At 41.6% G+C, this 20,839-nt stretch overlaps 1 protein-coding gene across 1 annotated transcript in view; it reads left to right on the forward strand.

Annotated features, from left to right (window-relative positions):
* The window catches only part of METAP1 (methionyl aminopeptidase 1), a 43,735-nt gene extending 23,727 nt beyond the window's left edge, over window positions 1–20,008 (forward strand). Inside the window, exons 4-11 of the mRNA XM_034771634.1 lie at window positions 494–554; window positions 1,810–1,901; window positions 2,961–3,044; window positions 8,914–9,052; window positions 12,351–12,482; window positions 14,191–14,334; window positions 16,597–16,662; window positions 18,025–20,008. Of these exons, the coding sequence (XP_034627525.1) occupies window positions 494–554; window positions 1,810–1,901; window positions 2,961–3,044; window positions 8,914–9,052; window positions 12,351–12,482; window positions 14,191–14,334; window positions 16,597–16,662; window positions 18,025–18,188 (882 nt within the window). The 3' untranslated portion in view covers window positions 18,189–20,008. The remainder of the gene's footprint in view (window positions 1–493; window positions 555–1,809; window positions 1,902–2,960; window positions 3,045–8,913; window positions 9,053–12,350; window positions 12,483–14,190; window positions 14,335–16,596; window positions 16,663–18,024) is intronic.
* Window positions 20,009–20,839: the final 831 nt, after the last annotated feature.

The following is a 20,839-nucleotide window of genomic DNA, read 5'->3' on the forward strand; positions in this document are numbered from 1 at the left end:
AAAATTGAATGGAGTGAAACCCCACTAAAGAGTGATAAGAAATGGGATGTTATTTAAACAAAATAGTAAAATCTCACTAATTCGTACTAATAACTGGAGGATCCATCTGCAGTTAGTGAATTTTGCAAGTTGGAGTAAGTGAACAAACACTGAAACAGCAGGGATAACACATCCCAAAATCCACATGTGAAGTGTGATTTTTTTTTTTTTTTTTTTTTTTTTTTTTATGAAGGCTACTAAAGGTTGTATAGTATTAAAAGCAATGAGGATGTAGTAATAGACTTCGGAAGATTTGGCTTTACCGCTAAATCTTTGCTGAAAAATGAGTGGAGAGAGAGATTTGTGTGTGTGTGTAAACTATAGGGCTTGGGGATAATCAATGAGTAGGATTTGCCAGGTTTAATTGTATTAAGTTTTATGTATGGGTCTTTGCTTGTTTTTATGACTATAAGTGCTTTTACAATCTAACTAGCTTTGACTGTGATTCACTTAGATGCCAACGAGGCCTGTGCCAAGTTATATTCAGAGACCAGATTATGCTGATCACCCACTAGGTAATTTGAAATGCATCACAATTTAAAATGTTTACTTCTGTTAATTTAGGCTGCACGTATTCTTAAAACTTCTTATAGTGAAGTAATGGGAGAGAGGAATTTGTCTTTAACAGACCTTTCATGACAAAATCCTTTTGAGCAATAAGGTTGCATGTGTTTCATAGATACTCCAGAACTTGTAGTGAGTTGTCATCCACAGGTGCATTTGGAACTCTGTTCTCAAAATACAGCACTAGGTCTGTGCCTTTTTGAATAACAAAGTACATGTAACAAGGATTATTTCAAAAGTTGACTCACATGACTAATTCCATAAAACTATTCCCAGTGACATAAGGATCCCTGTTGCAAATGTACTGGAAAATGGTCTATAGATATTTTTGCTTGACTTGTTTTTTTCAACACCAATCATTGGAGAAGACACTTGGCATTTTAGTGCCAGGCTCTTACTTAGGGAGAGAAAGAGTCTTCAAAACCAATTTGGTGGTTCTTCTTTTTTACATTGGGAAATGTTAATAAGTTAATGTTAGACAATAAAGAAAAATGTTACTCAGAATTCATTTTTAAACCTTAGACAAACTTAAATTATTTGTTATTAAACTAAATATCAAAATAATACAAAGTATTGATTTTGATAGTCATTATTTATTTTTAACTGAAATTATAGAATGGTGATGTTGCACAAAGCCACAATGGGAATAAGTTGAACACTTTTCCATCGGACGGGTACAGCAATTTTTACACCAATGTTACAATGTTAGCTACTTTCACAAGCCTTTGTAATGTTCTCTGCCTCCTGTAGAAAATTATTCATTCAACTACTTTGTAACCAGTTCTTCAATCACATGCAAACATATAGCCTTAGCTCCACCCTTTGCAATATTACTATATTTTACCAATAGACAGAAACGTCTGTTTCCTTAGAACATCTGATGTTGGAGTTAAAATTGTATGTTTGAGCAAGACTTTGAGTAATTGGCTGTGGGCATTATGGGTGATTGTATGCTGGAAATGGATGAGAGTTTGGTGTGGAGGTGAGGACCTGGGGAGTTTGTGTGGGAAGGCATGTGAATTGAGTTTGGTCAGATGTTAATGTTGCCTTGACTGGTGAGTTTATTGTCAGTGTGTTTGTTGAAAAGAGGTACATTTTTATTACCTTAAGTACTTTAAGAGGGAGAGGGGTGTGTGTGTGTGTGTGTGTGTGTGTGTGTGTGTGTGTAAAATTTGACCCTAAATATAATCCAATTTTTTTTTTAAGGTATGTCTGAATCAGAACAGGCACTTAAAGGAACTTCTCAAATAAAAATCCTCTCATCTGAAGATATAGAAGGAATGCGATTAGTGTGTAGGGTGAGTTTGTTTTACAGAATGTGTATGCTCTCCATAAATCTAGAGAACTCATGATTTTACTAGTTTATGACAATTCACCTTAAGGGTATGAACTTTGAAAGTGCAGTTATACTCTGAAAAGTGACTGACTAAAATTGGCATGCGTCTGCCTCTGTTTCTCTCCCAGCAACTCCAGATCAAATTTGCTTATTTGCAAGTGAAAAGATAATTTTTCTACCTGTCACCACTGCAAAATCAATCTGAGATCTGAAAGTCAATCTGGCTACTTTCTGGCTGTGATATATCCAGTAACAAAGATAATGTTTAAAATTAAATATACACAAGTTAAGAGGGAAGGTACTGCACATTTGTGGTCTGGCATGAGTTATGAGGGATTACAGGTATCGGTTACAAGGATCACGAGATGCATACATATCACCTAAGCAGCATAGACCCAGCTTGGGGTGTGGTAGTTTTTAGAGCGTCAGTGGATAAGTGGGCTTGGGTACACCACCCATTGAATGTATAAAGAGTCCAAGTCAGTATCAGTGTCGCGAATAAGTACATGGGTGTGGTTTGTTCCTTGGTTTATCAGGGAAGGAAGTGGGTTATTTCCCTGGGAACAAAATATGGGAACTTAGCCAATAATTCTGTTGATAATGTATAAGTGAGACCAGAATTCCACCCCCTCCCCCCCAATAGTTGTTGATGGTGGTGCTAACGGGACTAGCAGCCTCCAAAATAAGTAGATCTGTTGAATAAGAACTTTCTAGTTGTAATTAGTTTCTTGATGATAACTTCCAGGTTTAATTAAGTGGTTTATTTCACTTGGCAGGATTCTATGTTCAATTAATTATAAACAGTAAGTGGACTTTTCAAAGGTGTCTGAGTGATTTAGAAGTACAAGTCCCATTGATTTCCAAAAGTCCTAATTTTCCCTTTCATCCTAGCACAACTTCCCTAGCATCCTAGTTATATCCACAAGAGATTGACTGCTCCCCTCTTGGGGGTTACTTAGTGTTCTAGTGACTCAGGCTGTGTATATTTTTAAATAAGTAGTTTGTGATCTCTCACTTACAGCTTGCTAGAGAAGTGTTGGATGTTGCTGCCATGATGGTGAAACCAGGCATAACTACTGAAGAAATAGATCATGCCGTCCATCTAGTAAGGCTACTTTAACATACTTTAGGATTTGTTACGTGGTCTTTTATCCCTTCTGTTTGGTAGGACTGTGTGGTGTGTGTTCCTGCCAAAATGTCTATCTGATTTTCTGTATTTCCAAACTACCTTCAATTTCCAGCTTAAAAAAAACTCACACCCTCTCAGTTTAAAGCTACTAGGTAATAGACATTACAATATTTACATAGCAAGAAAATTACATTTAAAACCCTGAACCCCACCCAAAAGTAGAGGCTCCAAAGGTCCCCTGCCAGGAATCACACTGGGGAGTTTAAGAGAATGGGGATGGAGCTGGCTGTTATGCAGAATCCATGAATATAGCTCATGTTGACCCACTAGCCTCCCCTGCTCTGGAACAATTTGCCTGAATTGTACATGGCAGCTGAAGACCCAAATCCAGCAAGAGTCTAGTAAGTGCTTTGCTGGATGGGGGCTTAAGTTGTTCTAATTTATTTTGATTTTGTGGTTTTCATAAAGTCCAGTTAGGAATTTGTTTATATTGGGGACAGGGTTACTGTGGAGTGTACAACGAGTGCAGCAGTTCCTGCAGATCTTGTAATGTCAGGTGCAAATAGCTGAGGTGGAGGAGCCTTATGTTAGCTACTTTGCTATCTGCATTCAGGGCAGCTGGGCCAAGAGCAAGAGGGAACAACTGCTGAGAGGAGTGGAGGATGCTGAGCCCTCCTGAAGATTCATGTTTAATATGGTTTAACAGGAATGAAACTAACTTACTCTTAAGATTTTCAGTAGGAGCAGCCAGCATGTAAATTGTTAGGGGCCAAAAAAATTAGTGGCTGGCAAGCCTTGCATAAAACAGACTGGTAGCAGTGAATAATGTTAATAACTGTTTTAGGAGCAATTTTATTTTTCCAGAGTTACTTTGTGCTTGTCTACACTACAAAATTAAGTTGACTTTATCTAATTCGACCTCAAACCTCCAAATCATAGAATATCAGGGTTGGAAGGGACCTCAGGAGGTCATCTAGTCCAAGCTCCCGCTCAAAGCAGGACCAATCCCCAGACAGATTTTTGCCCCAGATCCCTAATTGGCCCCCTCAAGAATTGAATTCCCAACCCTGGGTTTAGTAGGCCAATGCTCAAACCACTGAGCTATCCCTCCCCCCCTTTAATTAAGTCGGTTGTGCGTGGCCACACCATGCTCATTGTCTTGATGGAGTGCATTCTCACTAGCAGTGCATCATGAGAAGCTATCCCAAAGTGCAACTTGTCACAGTGTGTTTTGGAAAGTTTGTGCAATTCCTCATGGGACCAAAATATTGTTGCGGGGAGAATGGGAACATTGCATTGGCATCCCATGATGCACTGTGCTTCCTCCCTCATATCAATGGCAAACAAAACAGTGGTTTTCATTCCTTAAAACTGCCACGCGTGTGCCATAACCCCAGAAGCATGGAGCCTGCTCAGTTGTGCACTCTTGCTGTGAGCATCTCAAACACGTGCCTTCTGCAGTATTTCCAGAGCCGAAGTAGGGTCCACTACCTGGAACATAGTGGTGTTCTGCAAGCAGCCCTGCTGCAAGCCATTGAAAAAAACAATTCACAGTTGCTGCTGGCAGTCACAGAGCAGCTGCACTCTGAGTACCGTTTCTGGTCCCGTGAAACTAGCACTGACTGTTGGGACTGCATCGTTTTGCAGGTATGAGATGACAAGCAGTGGCTGTAGAACTTTTGAATGCAGAAGGCCACCTTCCAGGAACTTTGTGCAGAGCTTTCCCCTGCCCTGCAGTTCAGCAACACAAAAATGAGAGCTGCTCTGACAGTGGAGAAGCGAGCAGCGATCGCTATTTATTTGGAAGTTTGCAACGCCAGACAGTTACCAGTCAGTGGGGAATCAATTTGGAGTAGGTAAACCAACTGTGGGAGTCCCTGTGCTCCAAGTGTGCAGGGACATTAAGCAACTTCTGCTATGAAGAGTAGTGAGTCTGGGAAATGCGCAGGACATAGTGGATGGTTTTGCCGCGATGGGGTTCCCTAATTGTGGTGGGGCGATAGATATCCCCATCTTGGCACCAGACCACCTTGCCAAAGAGTACATAGATCGAAAGGGATACTTTTCAATGGTGTTGCAAGTGCTGGTGGATCACAGGTTGCAATTCATCGACATCAACATAGAATGGTTGAGAAAGGTTCATGACACGCTTATCTTTAGGAATTCCTGTCTGTTCAAAAAGCTGCAATCCGGGACTTTCTTTCCAGACCACAAAATGAACATTGACAATGTTGAAATGTCTATAGTTATCCTGGGGGACCCCACCTACCCCTTGCTCCCATGGATCATGACACCATACGCCAGCCGTCTGGACAGCAGTAAGGAGTGGTTCAACTATAGGCTCAGGAAGTGCTGACTGGTGGTTGAATGTGCCTTTGGTCGTTTGAAGGGGCGCTGGAGAAGTCTATTAACAAGGTTGGACCTTAGTGAGGAGAACATCCTCATGGTTATAGCTGCCTGCTGTGTGCTCCATGATATCTGTGGAGGAAAAAAGGGGGAAACTTTTCCACAGGGGTGGGCAGTTGAGACAGATCGCCTGGGAGCCATTTTTGAGCAGCCAGACACCAGGGCAATAAGAAGAGCAAAGCAAGGGGCGCTGCATATCCACGAGGCTTTGAAAAGCTGTTTCAGTAATGAGTCACAGTAATTTGAGCTGCTTGTCTGCATTGTGCTTTTTCAAACCTTCACCTGGCTTGTGTCACTGTCCCTGTAAAGCCAACCTCCCCTCCCCTGCCCAAGCCCAGTGCTTCTACTCAATAAAGAACAATTATTTCTTGAATCCATTTACTTTATTTAACAAACATAAGTAAAGAGGGAGAACAGAGGAAAAAATGGTAACCTTGGGGAAAAGGGGTTGTAAAGTTGGAATGGGAGAAACATTTTCAACTGTGTAACATAACACCACATTCCAGGCCATCAAAGGTCTGTGAATGGGCACCTTCTGTTCCTTGTACCCTCCCCCTGAGTTAAGTGAAAGGGATAATGGACTTTCTCCCATGTGTCATGGAACGTGTTGGGGAGGGTGATTCTGTGCCAGGTGATGCTGGCTGCCTGTCCACCAGGGTCTGCAGATGGACTCTACCCTCCTGCTTCTGTTCCTGCAGTTCAACCAGACGCCTCAACATGTCTGCTTGGTCCCTCATCATCTGAAGCATCTCATCCTGTGCTGCACGCTCTCAGTCATTGGAAGCTTTCCTGCTCTCCATGTCCATGTCTAACTTCTCAGACAGTGAAATCCTCCACGCTCTCAGCTCTGCGTCAGCTGTCCCAGAGGTGTTCATTATCTCGGTGAACATGTCCTCCGCATTCTTTCTCCTCCTCCTAATCAGCGAAAGTCTGCTTTCAGGTGTTGATGACATGCCGAAAGACACATTTCCAGCTGTCAGTCATGGGGGAAAAATAAAGGAGCCATTGTACATTAATAAAATGTTTTCATAGCAAGGCCATTTCCATTTAAAAAAAAAACAACAAAAAACCCCCCCAAACTTATTACTCTAGGTGCAAGCCATAACATAATCAGAATCCGTAACCATTCACTGCCATTTTGCTGCTCCAGACATGGTGCGTAGTGGCCCCCCCCCCCCCCCCCTCCCCCCGCTCATGGATGACCGCACTTTTAATGAAGTTTATGGCAGGCTCATGTTGGGAGCAGACATAGCTAGTCGAACAATGGCCCTTTCCCAAAGCACCATGGGAAGCTGTTTACAAAGGGGGGGAGGGAGAGGGGGAAACTTTTTCACTCCCAAATTGCAGAATCTCTCATGTGGGGCACCAGTCCCATATCAGCCACTTTAAACTACTTGCTGATCCAGGCCGAGCACAGTAAAGGCACATTAGCGGCAACTTGGTTTGGTGATCTGGAATGTAGGGGTGGGTGGGTCTACATGCCCTCCCCCTCCCCCTTGTAAGAGCACTTTTAATGAGAACTTTCCTAGGTGACCCTATATGATATCAGTCTCCTGAGGGTAACCGAGGCGGAAAGGAAGGAGATGCTGCAGGTGTCTGGGTATAGACTAGGTCCTTCTGCTGCTAAGCTGTGTACCACCATGATGTCAGCAGAATTAATTCAGGAGTTGCATGGGAAAGTGTCCTACCATGGTGGAAGAAATAAGACTGCCCTAGCCAGAAACCTTCTGCAAAGGATTACAGAGTACCTCCATGAAAGTTTCCTAGAGATAGCCTGGGAATCCTTCATGGATATCCCAGTCTACATAAACAGTCTTTTCCAGGGGTGACCCTATGCATAGCTAGAGCTCCCTCTTGTAAGCAGAGAACCACAGCATCTCACTTTTTCTTCACAGTAAACATGCAATATCACTGAATGTGTGTGCCCGCTAAAGTTTAACTGAACTTTGATTGTAACTATATACTCACCAGAGGTGCCTTCCCCGGCATCACGGTCGGCCACTGTGATGTCCTGCAACCCACAAGGCTCCAGGGTTAAAAATATTTCCTGGCTCTCGGGGAGAATGGATCCACTGCTCACTTATCTCCCATCCTCCTCCTCTTCCTCATCCACCATATCATCCTCCTTGTCCCTAGACACTCTCACTGGTGAGGTGTCCACGTTGCTTGTGGGGGTGCTAGTAGGGTCACCCCCGAGAATCGCATGCAGTTCGTTGTAGAACTGGCATGTTGTGGGGTTCAGCACCAGAACGACTGTTCGCCTCCCTTGCCTTCTGGTACGCTTGGCGAAGTTTTTATTTTCACTCGGCACTGCTGTGTGTCCCTCGTGTAGCCCTTCTCCCCCCATTCCTCAAGCAATCATTGTGTAGATGTCAGTGTTTCTTCTGCTGGATCGGACTGCATGACTCTTCTCCCCACACAGCGATGAGATCCACCACCTCCTGTGCAGACCAGGCTGGAGTGCGTTTGGGGCGTGTAGTCTCCATGATCAGCTGTGCTCACGCTGGCATGCTTCCAATGTTGAGCAAACAGGAAATGGGAAATCAAAAATTCCTGGGGCTTTAGCATGGGAGGAGCTGTTTACTGTGTACCTGGCTGCAGTGCAGCAGAGTTGAGAATGATCTCCAGAGGGCTCACAGATGAGCATTGCAGGACACCACCTGGGGGCCAATTAAGTTGAATTACACAACGCTGCATCTGCACTACCTCGCAGTCGACCCATGAAAATCGAACTTAGTGCTATCCTCTCCCAGAGGTGGATTACAGAAGTTGAGGTGTCTTAGGTCGGCATAAAGGACCTGGTAGTGTAGACGCATACATTAACAGGTCGACTTACTGTGGCTTCCTTGGACCTAACTTCTTAGTGTAGACCAGGCCTTTGTGTGTCTGTGTCTGTATAGAACTTTTAAACTGTTACAGAAAGACAAAGAAGTTATATAATTAAAACAAAAAAAGTTTTAAAGGCATGGTGCCAACTTAAATTGTGTTCAGCCTTTACTTTTTGTAAAAATGAAATTTTATGAAGTTGTAGACTAGCCAAAATATTTCCATTGTTTAAAAAAGCACCCACTCCAAAATAGTTAGCTTTTAAACAAATAAATATTCCCACAAGATATTTAACAAGCCAAATATTGCAGCATTGATAACTGGAAGTGAAAATGGCTATAAACAAAAGAAAATAAATGAAGCTTGTTTCATACTGTCAATATTGAGAGGAAATGCAAAAAATAAAAATAAACAAATTAAACTGAGAGAGAGCATGTCAGGAGTCTAAACAAATTGGGGGGGCAGGGGAAAGCATTTGAGGAAATATTTTCAAGCATCGCTGCTAATACAGAGAGAATTTAAAATATCAGTCATACTGCAAATCTGTTCTCCTTTACGAATATCTTTGCTAATCTAAAGTATAATATGTATATATTTTCTAAATCTGTTTTAGGCCTGCATTGCAAGGAACTGCTATCCTTCCCCGCTGAATTATTATAATTTCCCTAAGTCATGCTGTACGTCAGTGAATGAAGTGATCTGCCATGGAATTCCTGACAGGCGGCCATTGCAAGAGGGTGATATTGTTAATGGTAGGTGATGTAAAAGTCAAACCTTTCAACAGCTCTGCTTGCATCTAATCTTTACAGTTGAAACTCTCAGTGGGGCAAAGTTTTGATTTAGGATGGTGCATCATGGTTGGAAGTTATTTCTTCAAGCATGTTTTATTTTTCTTTACTCATTAGTTAGCTTTTTTGTTACATTTAGCAACTACATATCCAAATTCATGGATTGAGTAAAATTCCAACTAATTAGAGTTGGACAAAAGACCAATTTTAACAGCTTTTTAATTATCATAGTATATTTATTTATTTATTTATTGCCCAGGAGCCCCAGTCATGGATCAGAAACCTATTGTGCTAGGCACTGTACAAACACAGAACAAAATGATGGTACATTGACTGTTTTAATGGTAGAAATTATTATCCTTGATTAGTTTGGGATAAATTGTTAGTAGGATGGTTTTTGATCATATTTATTATCATGTTAGGTCTACTGTATAGCATCCTTGTGGCTCAGGGTTTTTATAGAGACACAAAATGGCAAGTCCTTTCCCAGAGGAGCTTGCAGTCTAAGTGCAGTATTATTTTTGATTGTGGTGTTCTGGGCCCTTGAATCTTTTGACTGGATGGAGTACTTTACAAGTAATTTTTTAACTTTTACTTTTTGCATTTTCTCTTAGCTTTGACAATGAAAATAAATGAAGCCAGTTTCACTCTTGTTCGTAGTCCTTTTCACCTCCAGTTCTCACATGGGACTACTTGTATGTTTATGGTTAAGTGCATGCCCAGATGTTTTCTATATGGGGGGCCTGAGTTTCTATTTAATTTTGTTTGTAAAGCAATTTGGGATCCTTTTGGGTGGAAGAGCATAACATAAATGTACAATGATATTTGGTGGATACTGTCACGGTGACAGGGCTAGCTGTATCTCTGTCTCCTTTCTCTGGTTTCTGAGTACAGCCCCCTAGTATCAGGCCTCATGCCTACCCCTTTCTTGGGGTGGAATTCTTCCACTCAGGTCCCAGGCTTTAGCCTTGTGTGGATCAACTGTGCTTCGCCAGAAGGCCCGATTGGATTTGGCACCTGCAACTCTTCCCTTTGGGAGCTGTGATCTGTAGTAAATACAGTGATCCAAAACAGCTTTCTTAAATCAAAGTATTGTTCAATCTTAGTAGTAGGAATAAAACATAACATAAAAGAAATGGGGTTTTAAAACACTAAAAGGACTACATACATGTCTGTCTTTCCTAAAGCTTACCATCCCTGTGGAAGTTTAGGAAGGCCTGACTTCTCCAGACCTCCAAGGGCATGTGTGTGTCAGTCTGTTACCAGGGAACAGCTCCTTGACAACTGTCTTCCCCCTCTGGACAGAGTGTGACTTTTTTTTACTGTTTAAAGTCCTTTTGATCTGTTGGCTCCCAGCACGGGGAAAACTGGTCTATAACTTGTCTGACACCTAGAAGTAACATCTTTGCAGCTAAAAGCTCAGGCGTTGGTTTAATGACTCCCAAAAAGTTTACTGAGAGGTTGATTACGTGGATCTATTGTGATACGGTCCAGTTAGTTTCCCACAACCCTGCAATTAAACTAAACCAACATATGCACCTAGTAAACATTCCAGTCATCAATATAGTTGTCATATAGCCATAGTCAGATCCCATACAGTATTCATACATTATTGCAGTTCATCCTCCTGTTCTTCACAGATACCTGCCATAATCACTGTTGCAAAATAATTCTCATACATAACTCTTTTCACACGATCATAACTTTCTGAAACATTCCCCATTTGGGGCTGAAAACTTCCGTGGTCTGTCTATGTCAAAATTTAAATGTTAGTAAACTTTTTTTAGTATAAACTTTTCCCATTCAAATAAATTTTCCATTCACACTGTCTTGGACAGGACTACAGCAAAAATAACTGAACTTTGTGACTTGGCATGGATTTAGAGTATGTCTTCATTGCAAGTAAAGTTATGATTGTAGCACAGGTAGGCAGACCTATGACTAGCTTGAATCTAAGTAGCACGTGTAACAATAGTAGTAAAGATGTGACAGCACAGGCTTGAACTTAGGGTAGCCTCCTGGGTCTGATCAGGTTGCTAGCCTGTGTTAAAGCCTGTGCTATCACATCTTCACTACTGTTGTTATCCATGCTTGCTAGATTCAAGCTGGTCATGGGTATTTTTACTTATGCTTTGCAGGGAAGACATGCTTTTAGTGCTCATTAAGGACTATTGCCTGTTTTCATTTGGAAATAAATGGGGTTTGATTTAACAAAGAGGTGACAGTTAAAAAATTATGTACTGAGCTTGCATAGTTGAAATTACTTACAATGAGCTAAAAGGTTGGGATATTGCACAGCTACTTAAATTTTGGAGTCTGGCAGAGATACAAGAGATTCTAAGGCAGAGGTGGGCAAACTACAGGGCCTGCGGGACCATCCTGCCCAGGCCTTGAGCTCCTGGCCAGGGAGGCTAGTCCCCAGACCCTCCGCCGCTGTCCTTCCTCCCCTGCAGCCACAGCACGCCATGCTGCCAGCGCTCTGGGCAGTGGGGCTATGAACTCCTGTTGGGCACCGCGGTGGTGTGGTGGCCAGACATGCTGCTCTGAGCAGCATGTAAGGGAGCAGGGAGCGGTGGGGTTGGATAAGGGGCAGAGGGTCCCCGGGGGCAGTCAGGGGACAGGGAGCAGGAGGCGGTTGGATGGGGCAGAGGTTCTGGGGGGGGCGGTTAGGGGCAGGAGGTCCCGGGAGGGGGTGGGCAGGGGACAAGGAACGGGGGGGGGGTGGGTGGGGCAGGGGTTCTGGGGGGGGGAGTCGGGGGGGGGAGTGGCAGGGGGCGGATAGGGCGCTGGGACCAGGCTGGTTGGGGAGTCACAGCCTTCCCTACCCAGCCCTCCATACAGTTTTGGAACCCCAATGTGGCCCTCAGGCCAAAAGGTTTTCCCACCCCTGTTCTAAGGTGCATATGTTGAATACCGCCCTCCTCCATTTAAATTAAACAAAAAAATTGTTTCAGCAACATTTAAGGTTGTTAAATCAGGCACTCAGAAATAAGCTTGCTATGGCAGTATTGCACTTATATATTTTCCTTCTGCCTTTATTAATATGAACAATTTAACTACATAACACTTTTATTAATTCATACCATGAAATCTATAATATGGACAGTGTGGCCAAGTCAGTGTTACTGGAGTTTTGGAATGTTCTTATTTCGGAGCACTTGGGCATGTAACTCTAGCATTGCAACAGTACTTCGTATTTTATTACTATTGTGCAAAACAAGGGCCAAGAAGTGAGACGTTTTCTCTTTGATGTTCTTTGCAGTGGATATCACTATATATCGCAATGGTTATCATGGGGATCTGAATGAGACATTTTACGTTGGGGAAGTTGATGAGGGTGCAAGGAAACTAGTTCAGACAACTTATGAGTGCCTAATGCAAGCAATCGATGCAGGTAAGTACCATTGCTGAAGCCTAAGGTGTAATGCTATATTGGTTTTTAATATTAGAACTCTCATGTTTGAACTAATACTTAGGAATTACTACTGTTACAGAACCATACTTAATGCATGTTGCTAGTAGAATATGCTTATAGTGTACAATGCAGAGTCACTCTTAAAGTGCTGTATTTTAGTTTCTATTGATAGTTGTTGCAACATTTATTTGCAATGAGTATTGCCATGGAAAAGCTGTAATAATCTCTATTTGATTAACTGATCCATATATGACACTGTTGTTTGTTACATGCAAATATGTATTTGATTCTCTGCAAGATAAATAAGAGTACGTGACCTGAGTTGCTCACAGTCTAGAAAAAAGATAGAGCGCATAGGATGTTTTGGGAAACCAGGAAGGAGTAACTTTTTTAAAATTCCAAAAACAAAAAAAAAATATTTATCAAGTCATTTTCTTCACTTTTCAAATGGTGCTTTAACAAAAAGCACCATTTGAAAAGTGAAGAAAATTGGTTTTATAACTTGATAGTGCTATGAATTTACTAATTGGGAGCATGCACCTGTAAGCTGTCTCGGTGATGGGCCTCCAGATGGGTTTAGCATGGCTTCCACACACAGAGAGTTAGCAGGATAGAGTTCTAGTTAAATTTGTTCTCTGAGAAATATATATTGAATCTCCCTTTTAAAAATGCTCAAAATAATTATTCCAAACCATTTTGTTTGCTTAACTTTCTGCCTCATGTGGACTGCTAAAGAGACAGAGTCAAGTTTAAATTCGTACTCCTGAATGAATGTTTTTACCTGTGACTGTTACAACTAACATCTAAAATGAGATTAGAGAGAGACACGTTTCTTCACTGTTTTTTCATTGTGTTTATTTTGTGTACCTGACAGCACTACGTGTACAATTGGTTTCTCTTGTTTGTGTGGGTCTTTTACCTAGCAACAATACAGAGAGATTTTTTTTTTTTTTTTTTTAAATAGGAAAATGTGATTGCTAAGCCCACAAAAATTTTCAGGGGAACTCAGGGGCAGGTGTAGTGTCTCAAACGAGTTTGAACTCTTTCTTTGAAATCTAGTTGATTTCAACTATGTTCCTTTAAGACAGGAGCTTGTATTTAAGAAAAATTCATTTTTTGGTGAAGGAGGTATTTCCCTCTTTATCTCTCATTTGTCTTCCTCTGTGTGAGACAGAGATAATGGAAGACAAGGCCGCCTTTGGTCTCCTCTCCCAACTTGTCAGACTCAGCTCATTTGCACACTGAGCTTCTGTTGAATTATATTTAATGGTCTATGGTGCAAGAGGCTATGCACAAAGGCAGATGGACATACCGGCTATCGCTATTGTATAGCTACTGGTAGCTGAAAGCCTGTGTTGTCACACTGGTATAATTCATAAAGTCATGTGTAAAAAAAGCCAAAAATGGCTGAGAACTTAAAAATTGGACGGTAACAGACCATGAAGCCCAGTGATGATTGAACCTGGTCATATTCTAAACAAAAACAGCCCTACACCATGCTTGTAGCTGTTTCTGTCACTTCACACTGACTCACCTGACATTCTAGGCTTCAGAGTGATGCCTAGACAGAGTGGAAATCCTGGAATTTTATCCTATAGCGAGATGCCGGTGGCAACCTTTGTAGATGGTAAAATGTATTGAAGGAGGGGAGGGCTCTTTTTAAAATGGTGCATGTCTTATCTTGCAGTAAAACCTGGTGTTCGATATAGAGAGCTGGGAAATATTATTCAGAAACACGCCCAAGCAAATGGATTTTCAGTTGTTCGGAGCTACTGTGGGCATGGGATCCATAAGCTTTTCCATACTGCTCCCAATGTGCCACATTATGCCAGTGAGTATTGTTCAGTTATCTGCTAGTGCATGGCTAGTGATGAATAAACATGATGAACTTTTGTTCCTCCCATACTAAAGTTGTGCACATGGCTTGACAGCCTGTCACTTTGGATTTTTGTATTTACAGAGTGATTTCTTGAATGTTGCATTTAGAGTATGCTATGAACAAGTTGAGCCAATGTGCATCTACTCTGGGGGTGGGGAATGGACCCTAGCTGTGGTGGATGAGTGACAGCTTACCACATGACCAGTCACAATTTTGTTGATTCAGTTAGTCAGTTTTCTTAGTGCTGGCTATTTGGAATGGATGGGGTTGAGTTGAAACTTTGAATTCCATTCCCAATGGTGAATAGCAATTGCTGTAACCAGTACCCCACTTACTCCTTGGTGACCTAGAGCCATGATCATCAAGTTTGGGCTGCTGTGGTAGCTGTATCGGTTTTGGATCCCTTTATCTCCACTTGAATTACTGTGTGATGTGGCGTGCTCTGGGATTTGGAACAGCACAGATCTCACTGCACACCAGTGTGTACCAAAGTTCAGTGAGGAGAAGGGATGTCTGAGGCTAGCACAGCTGGACTCAGTTTGGAAGATGACAGTGCAGCAGCCAGAGGTTTGCAGTCACAGCAGGGGTAAAATGGGGAGTGAAAGTAGGGAAGAGGGAGAACTTGAAAGACCAGTGGGGAATTGAGGGAGGGAAGCAAAACCAACCACTTAAACCAACCAATTCTCCAATGACAAGCAGCTCCAGTCCATTCTAGCTGCTAGAGCTCCCCTGACATGACGCCTTCTCTCCCATAGCTGCCAAAAATCCTTCAGCTTCCTACTCTTGACAAGCTCTGTATCACACACAGATGGTTGTGTTGTTGTCATGGATGATAACATAGAAGTCACTGGCTCTTGCTCAGGCCCTTCTTAACATGTCAGCTTTAATGGGAGTGAAAAAAGAGATCATCTGATAGTATGGTGGAAAAGTAGTACTTCCCTTTTGTTTTAGTTTTGTCCTGTAAAACTCTGTGAATACCCAGTCTCTGTTGAAAAGGAGGCATCTTATACCAACCCCCCGCTCTCCCCCCCCCCCCAAATTCTTTCTGGTTATTTGCGACAATGGACATTTTTTTGATGGGGACAATAAGCAAGCTTCATTTTGTGAAGGGAAAGGCATTATTTTCCTTAGGCTTGGATGAGTGACAGAAGCAAAAAGGAAAGATCCAAAGCAGAACTGTTAATGAGAAAAGAGTGGAGTTTCTGGCTAAACTCAAATAGATTTTTTTTTTAAGGGGGGGGGGAACCCCACCAAAACCACTCAATTTAGTCCACAAACTCTGCTGAACAAGATTAGAGGAAAAATCTACAGGAGGAGGATGAAACTGGTACAGAGACAAAAGGGGTGAAGGCTTAGCGTAATTGTTTGTAGCATGCAACAGCAGCACATGATCAGGATACAGGGAAGCCTCTTTAAGTGTAAGAAAGATATACTGTACTGTATTCAGTAAATCAGTCTGAAGACATAATGGTTGAGATTTTTCAAAGCTATGTAGGTGACTTAGACATAACACTTCCACTAAAATTGATACATTCTCTATTCAAACTTTATTAATATACCTAAATCCCTATACTGCTTTGAAAACCTCTGCTAACACCTTAGCTAAATAAAATGTAATGCGAAAATAGTAAGTAACAGAATGACTCTTTACTTGCCAAAGTAAACACAAAAGAACTGTTTGTTGCCATGTCTCCTCTGGACAGCAAGATTATCTGAATCTCATCCCCTCTTGACTTTTGTATATGACATTGCTCGGAGGAGTATCAATGATGGAAACAAATTAACATTTTAAAATCGTCTTTTGAATTTTTATTTTAAACAATTATACTATATGCTTTTTATTCAGACTGCCACTTGTGCTTTTTCACCATTTAAAAAAAAAATTCTGTACGAGTGTCTACATTAAGTTTGCTCATCACTTTCATGGAGTGAAAACTGAGGTTTAGAAAAGACAGGAGTTAATTGCAAGCACTTTTCCTGAAATAGAAGTATAACAAAAAATTTATACTAGTTTGAGAAGAAAAGGAGGGGAAGAAGATAGAAGTATAACCTGGAAGAAAGTGGGTTGCTCTGCAGTGCTGTTCTGACTTTTCCCCTCACCTGTCCTAGTTCAGGCATACACTGCATTAAAAGGATAGAGCCTGCCATACACCTTCTGTCCTTCACTCTTGGAAGATGTGTTCAACCATAATTCGCATTCTAATTTCATTTCAGAAAATAAGGCTGTTGGTGTGATGAAGTCTGGTCATGTGTTTACAATTGAACCAATGATCTGTGAAGGTAAGTGGCCAGGAGTTCGAAAGGGGGCTAAGTAAATAGAGCGAGGATGTGGGTTTTGCTAGGGTTTCATTTGTTGTTATGGCACTTCCTCTAAACTAGGGGTGTCAAACATATGGCCAATGGGCCATATCCAGCTCTGAGGGCCTTTTCTTTCATCCTGCAGCTACCTTTGTAATTTACAAAGGGTTCCTACCTGCAGCTGCCTGGCTGTGGCGGTTCGGAGGGGCTGGGAGGGAGCTAGCTTAGAGCTGCTGAGGGAACCCCTTTCTGGACTGGACATAGGACACTGCTCCTTTCCCCTCCGCTATCCTAGCAGTGAAGCTTCGTGCAGCCAGTGGGGATGCCATAACCCCTTATAGGCCAGGGTTCTGAAGAGGCACCTTTCTAGCCCTGTCCCTCCCTCTCCCCTTCCCCCTCCCCCAATTCTCCCCACCAAGGCTCATTTCTCTACAAAATCCTACAGGAGCTGGGCTCCTTCTCCCTTTTTTCCTTCCTTACTCCTTCCCTGGCCCCTGCTGACACGGAGCCCAGCAGCATCCATACCTTCATTCCCTGTGTTCTACTGTTGCTGAGTCCTGCAGGAGCAGGTTCTGGGAAATAGGTGTATTTCCATTCCCCCTGCTCCAGGGAACAGGATGGGGGCAGTCCTGGATGGGAGGAGTAGAGATTCCTCATTGGGAGGAGGAGTGAGGGAAATGAGAGAGAATCTCCCAAAGGTAGGGCAGGTGTGTGCGTTTTCACTGGTGAGGAAAAGTGAGGCTGAGTAGGGAGAATTCATAAGAAGGTGGAGTGTGTGACCTGTATTGGGGGGGAAAGCAGAGGTGAATTAATGGGCAGAGGGAAGGAAGTTTCCTAATGCATTTGATTTTTTTTTTAAATACCATTTAATTGTCTTTAAATGTGGTATTGAACTTGGCTAGCTAGAGAAGAGACACTGTGATCTAACTTGGACTCCAAAATTTTGCCTCTTGCCAGTCAACTTTATACCCCCAATTTAGGGACTCTCACTGCCACGGTAAGTCTGCTGCCATCACAGGATGAGGCTGACAATCTTAATAAGCTCTAAAAGAGTGTAATGACGGAAGTGAAGAAAATTGACTTTGAAGATCCATCTGCATTTGTTGTCTTTCATATGTTTTGCTGTGTATTATTAACAGCAGGCATGGTATGGCAGTGATAGAAGCCAACTAGATTATTATGCCCAAAACTGGAAGTTTTAAAAGGCTTCTGACGAATTGATTCAATGTGTAATACACATTCATATTTATAACAGTCACCGCGTATATCCTATTTAGAAGGGACACATTTAAGAATTAATATTGTCCATACTTTGTTTTAATCTTTAAATAATTATCTTATTAGGTGGGTGGCAAGACGAAACCTGGCCTGATGGCTGGACTGCAGTGACAAGAGATGGAAAGCGGTCTGCGCAGTTTGAGCACACTCTTCTGATCACAGATACTGGCTGTGAAATCTTAACTCGGCGGTTGGACAGTGTTCGTCCTCACTTCATGTCCCAGTATTAGTTTAGACTGAGCTGACAGATCTGAATGATATCTTTTGTCTCTGTACTATGCATTTTATTAAGAGTACAGAACAGAGGGGGATTTTATCATTTGTTTTGTTCTCATTGACTGTAGATAAGAGAGAAATACAGCATTTGGTATATATCTTGAAGAACCTGACCCAACATCTGAAAAAAGGAGAGAAGTATTTAAAATATTTTCTGCTTCCCTCCTACCCACAACACTTGTACTGTATTTTTTTTTTATTTTTGTTTTTCTTCAGTTGCCCATTTAGCACCTTTCTTTCAATCAGACCTGCAGTTGTTTCTGTCACATGCATGGTATTAGCTAGAAAGTGCAGGTTACTTTCCCACTGGGAACTTGACGTGTTGGGCATCAAGTCTCTTCTCACTTCTTCAGTGTGCCTGACTTTTGTCTGTGTATGAATGGCACCTGGGATTTTAAGTGTTTCTCATTCCAAAAACCTGCTTAGCTACTTCTGCAAACAATGGGCTTTGTTTATAACCAGAGAGGGGGAATAGGTACTTAAAAAGAGGCACATGTTGCCAAAACTCATCTAAATTCAAATTTAGTTCTGTCCCATCTCTTTGTCAGTTGGCTCTGCTGTAATTGAGACCATAGACATCTCTCTTGCTGGAAATGGTTAGTGCTGATTTCTTGCTGTAAAATTACTAGAATTGCTTCCTGCGAAGAGCTGCCTTTTCTGAAGAGCAGTGGTTGGCAGAGTTCGGTGCTCCAAAAGTTCACTGTGAAACTGCTATTTCATACTTGACAGGGAAAGGAATGAGCCAACTAACCAAGAAAAAAAATGATTTACAAGCTCCTGTGTGTTTTTTACTGAGGGGCCTCTCCCCTAGAGATGATAGGGGATGGGGATTGCAAAGTGAAAGACATTACAGCAAGATGAATTTCAAAACTATTTCAAAAGAATGCTCACGTTTGAGTGAAGAGGAAATGTCTTAGATACTACTGCTGCTGTATAAGTTGTTTTCTTGAATTTTAAGACAGTTTTTAAGTGAATTTTGTGCTCTTGAAAGGTGTCAGGCTGACAGGCCTGGAAACTGAAGTGCTCTGCCCTCAGACCAGATACAACGTGGGCAGCAGTAGTGCAATTTTCCCCAAGCTTCTTGACTAGTCTGTCACCCTTCTGATCTGAAAGCAACCATCTCCAGGACTATGGGAATTGATTAGCCTCTGCCCCCCACCCTTCTCAAATTGTAGTGTCTCTGCTGAGATTTTTTTCTTTTCTGAATCAGTAATGAAAATTATTTCACCCACAGTTACAGACCTAGTGTCTGTCTTCCTTACAACACTGTAGTGCCAGAAAAAATTAAACCAATGAAGACAAATCAAATAATAAAATCATGGGCATAAAGTGCACATTTTACTACGTGTCTGACTTCTTGTCACATAGGGAGCCTGGTCTTTGAAGGTACTGAGTGTCCTGACCTCTCCTTGGCTCCAATTAAACTCAAGGGCAGTTAATGCTTCACAAAACTGGACCCATCGTGGTCACAACAAAACATGAAACTTGCCAGAAAATGTCTTCTCTTCCCACAGTGCCTCAAACCTTTATTGCTGTAAGAGTATCATTGTGATAACATTTTCATTACCTTTATTATTTTTAATGATACAGTAAACAATTACCTGAAATGGTTCACGTGTGTGCGTGCGCGTGTAGATTTTAACTAAACAGACTGCAATACTTGAGTGAAATTACCTGTGTTCAGTGCCATGTATGTAATGTATTAAGGAGATTAAAAGTTGGGATGACTATCATGGAGATTTGCCCACCATGCCAGTCACCTGCGTGGGTACAATTGTCTTGCCTTTTTTGTGTTTGCATGCATGACAGGAAGTCTTGACTTTGGCATATAAATTAAGAGTTGTAGCTTCTTTTAATGGAACCTGTATTTTCATAATATAAAAATCGACATAGCATCTCTGAGGCATGGACATATGCAAATTTGTTTGAACCTGTCCAAATTCCTACCACAGATGCACTTAAACCAGTGTAGATAAATTCCATTAATTTAACGATGTGCTAAACTGCTACAAGCATGGTTTAATACACATCTATGTTAAGTATTTGCACCAGGATAACTAAACAGACCAATGCAACTTTAATATAGACAGTCCCTCATACTGTGCATTCTGCAGGTAAGCTACAATTACAACAGCATTTCAGTTTTCTCTGAATTAATGTTTATTATATAAGAAGGTCTAAATTTAAATTAACTTTGTTTAGACAGTCTCCTAGTTTATTTACCAGATAGCAAATCAGTCTGAAGTCCAGCTCTGTTTGGTTTTTCTCTTACTATTTTTTTTCTTCAGTTTCTAGACATGTCAAATTGTAGTTTTGTTTACAAATGCATACTATATTTCTTTGTCTTCCAAATTCTAGAAATAGGTTAGATCTTATAAAAGATTTTAGGGAAACTGCTAAATGCTACATGGAAATTTAAGCAGTTTTTGCTGACTCGTGGATATTTTCCAGGAGACAGATTGTTATAATTAATGCTGAAGAACAATGCATTGTATGAAACCAAACAGACACCAGAATGACTAGAAGGGGAAGAGGGGAGGAAAGAAGCAGGGTGAACTCTCCATCCTTTAAATAACTGCCATCAAAATGACTTGACCTACAGGCT

Source organism: Trachemys scripta, chromosome 5 (genome assembly GCF_013100865.1).
Source record: "Trachemys scripta elegans isolate TJP31775 chromosome 5, CAS_Tse_1.0, whole genome shotgun sequence".
In the NCBI taxonomy this organism is placed as follows: domain Eukaryota; kingdom Metazoa; phylum Chordata; order Testudines; family Emydidae; genus Trachemys; species Trachemys scripta.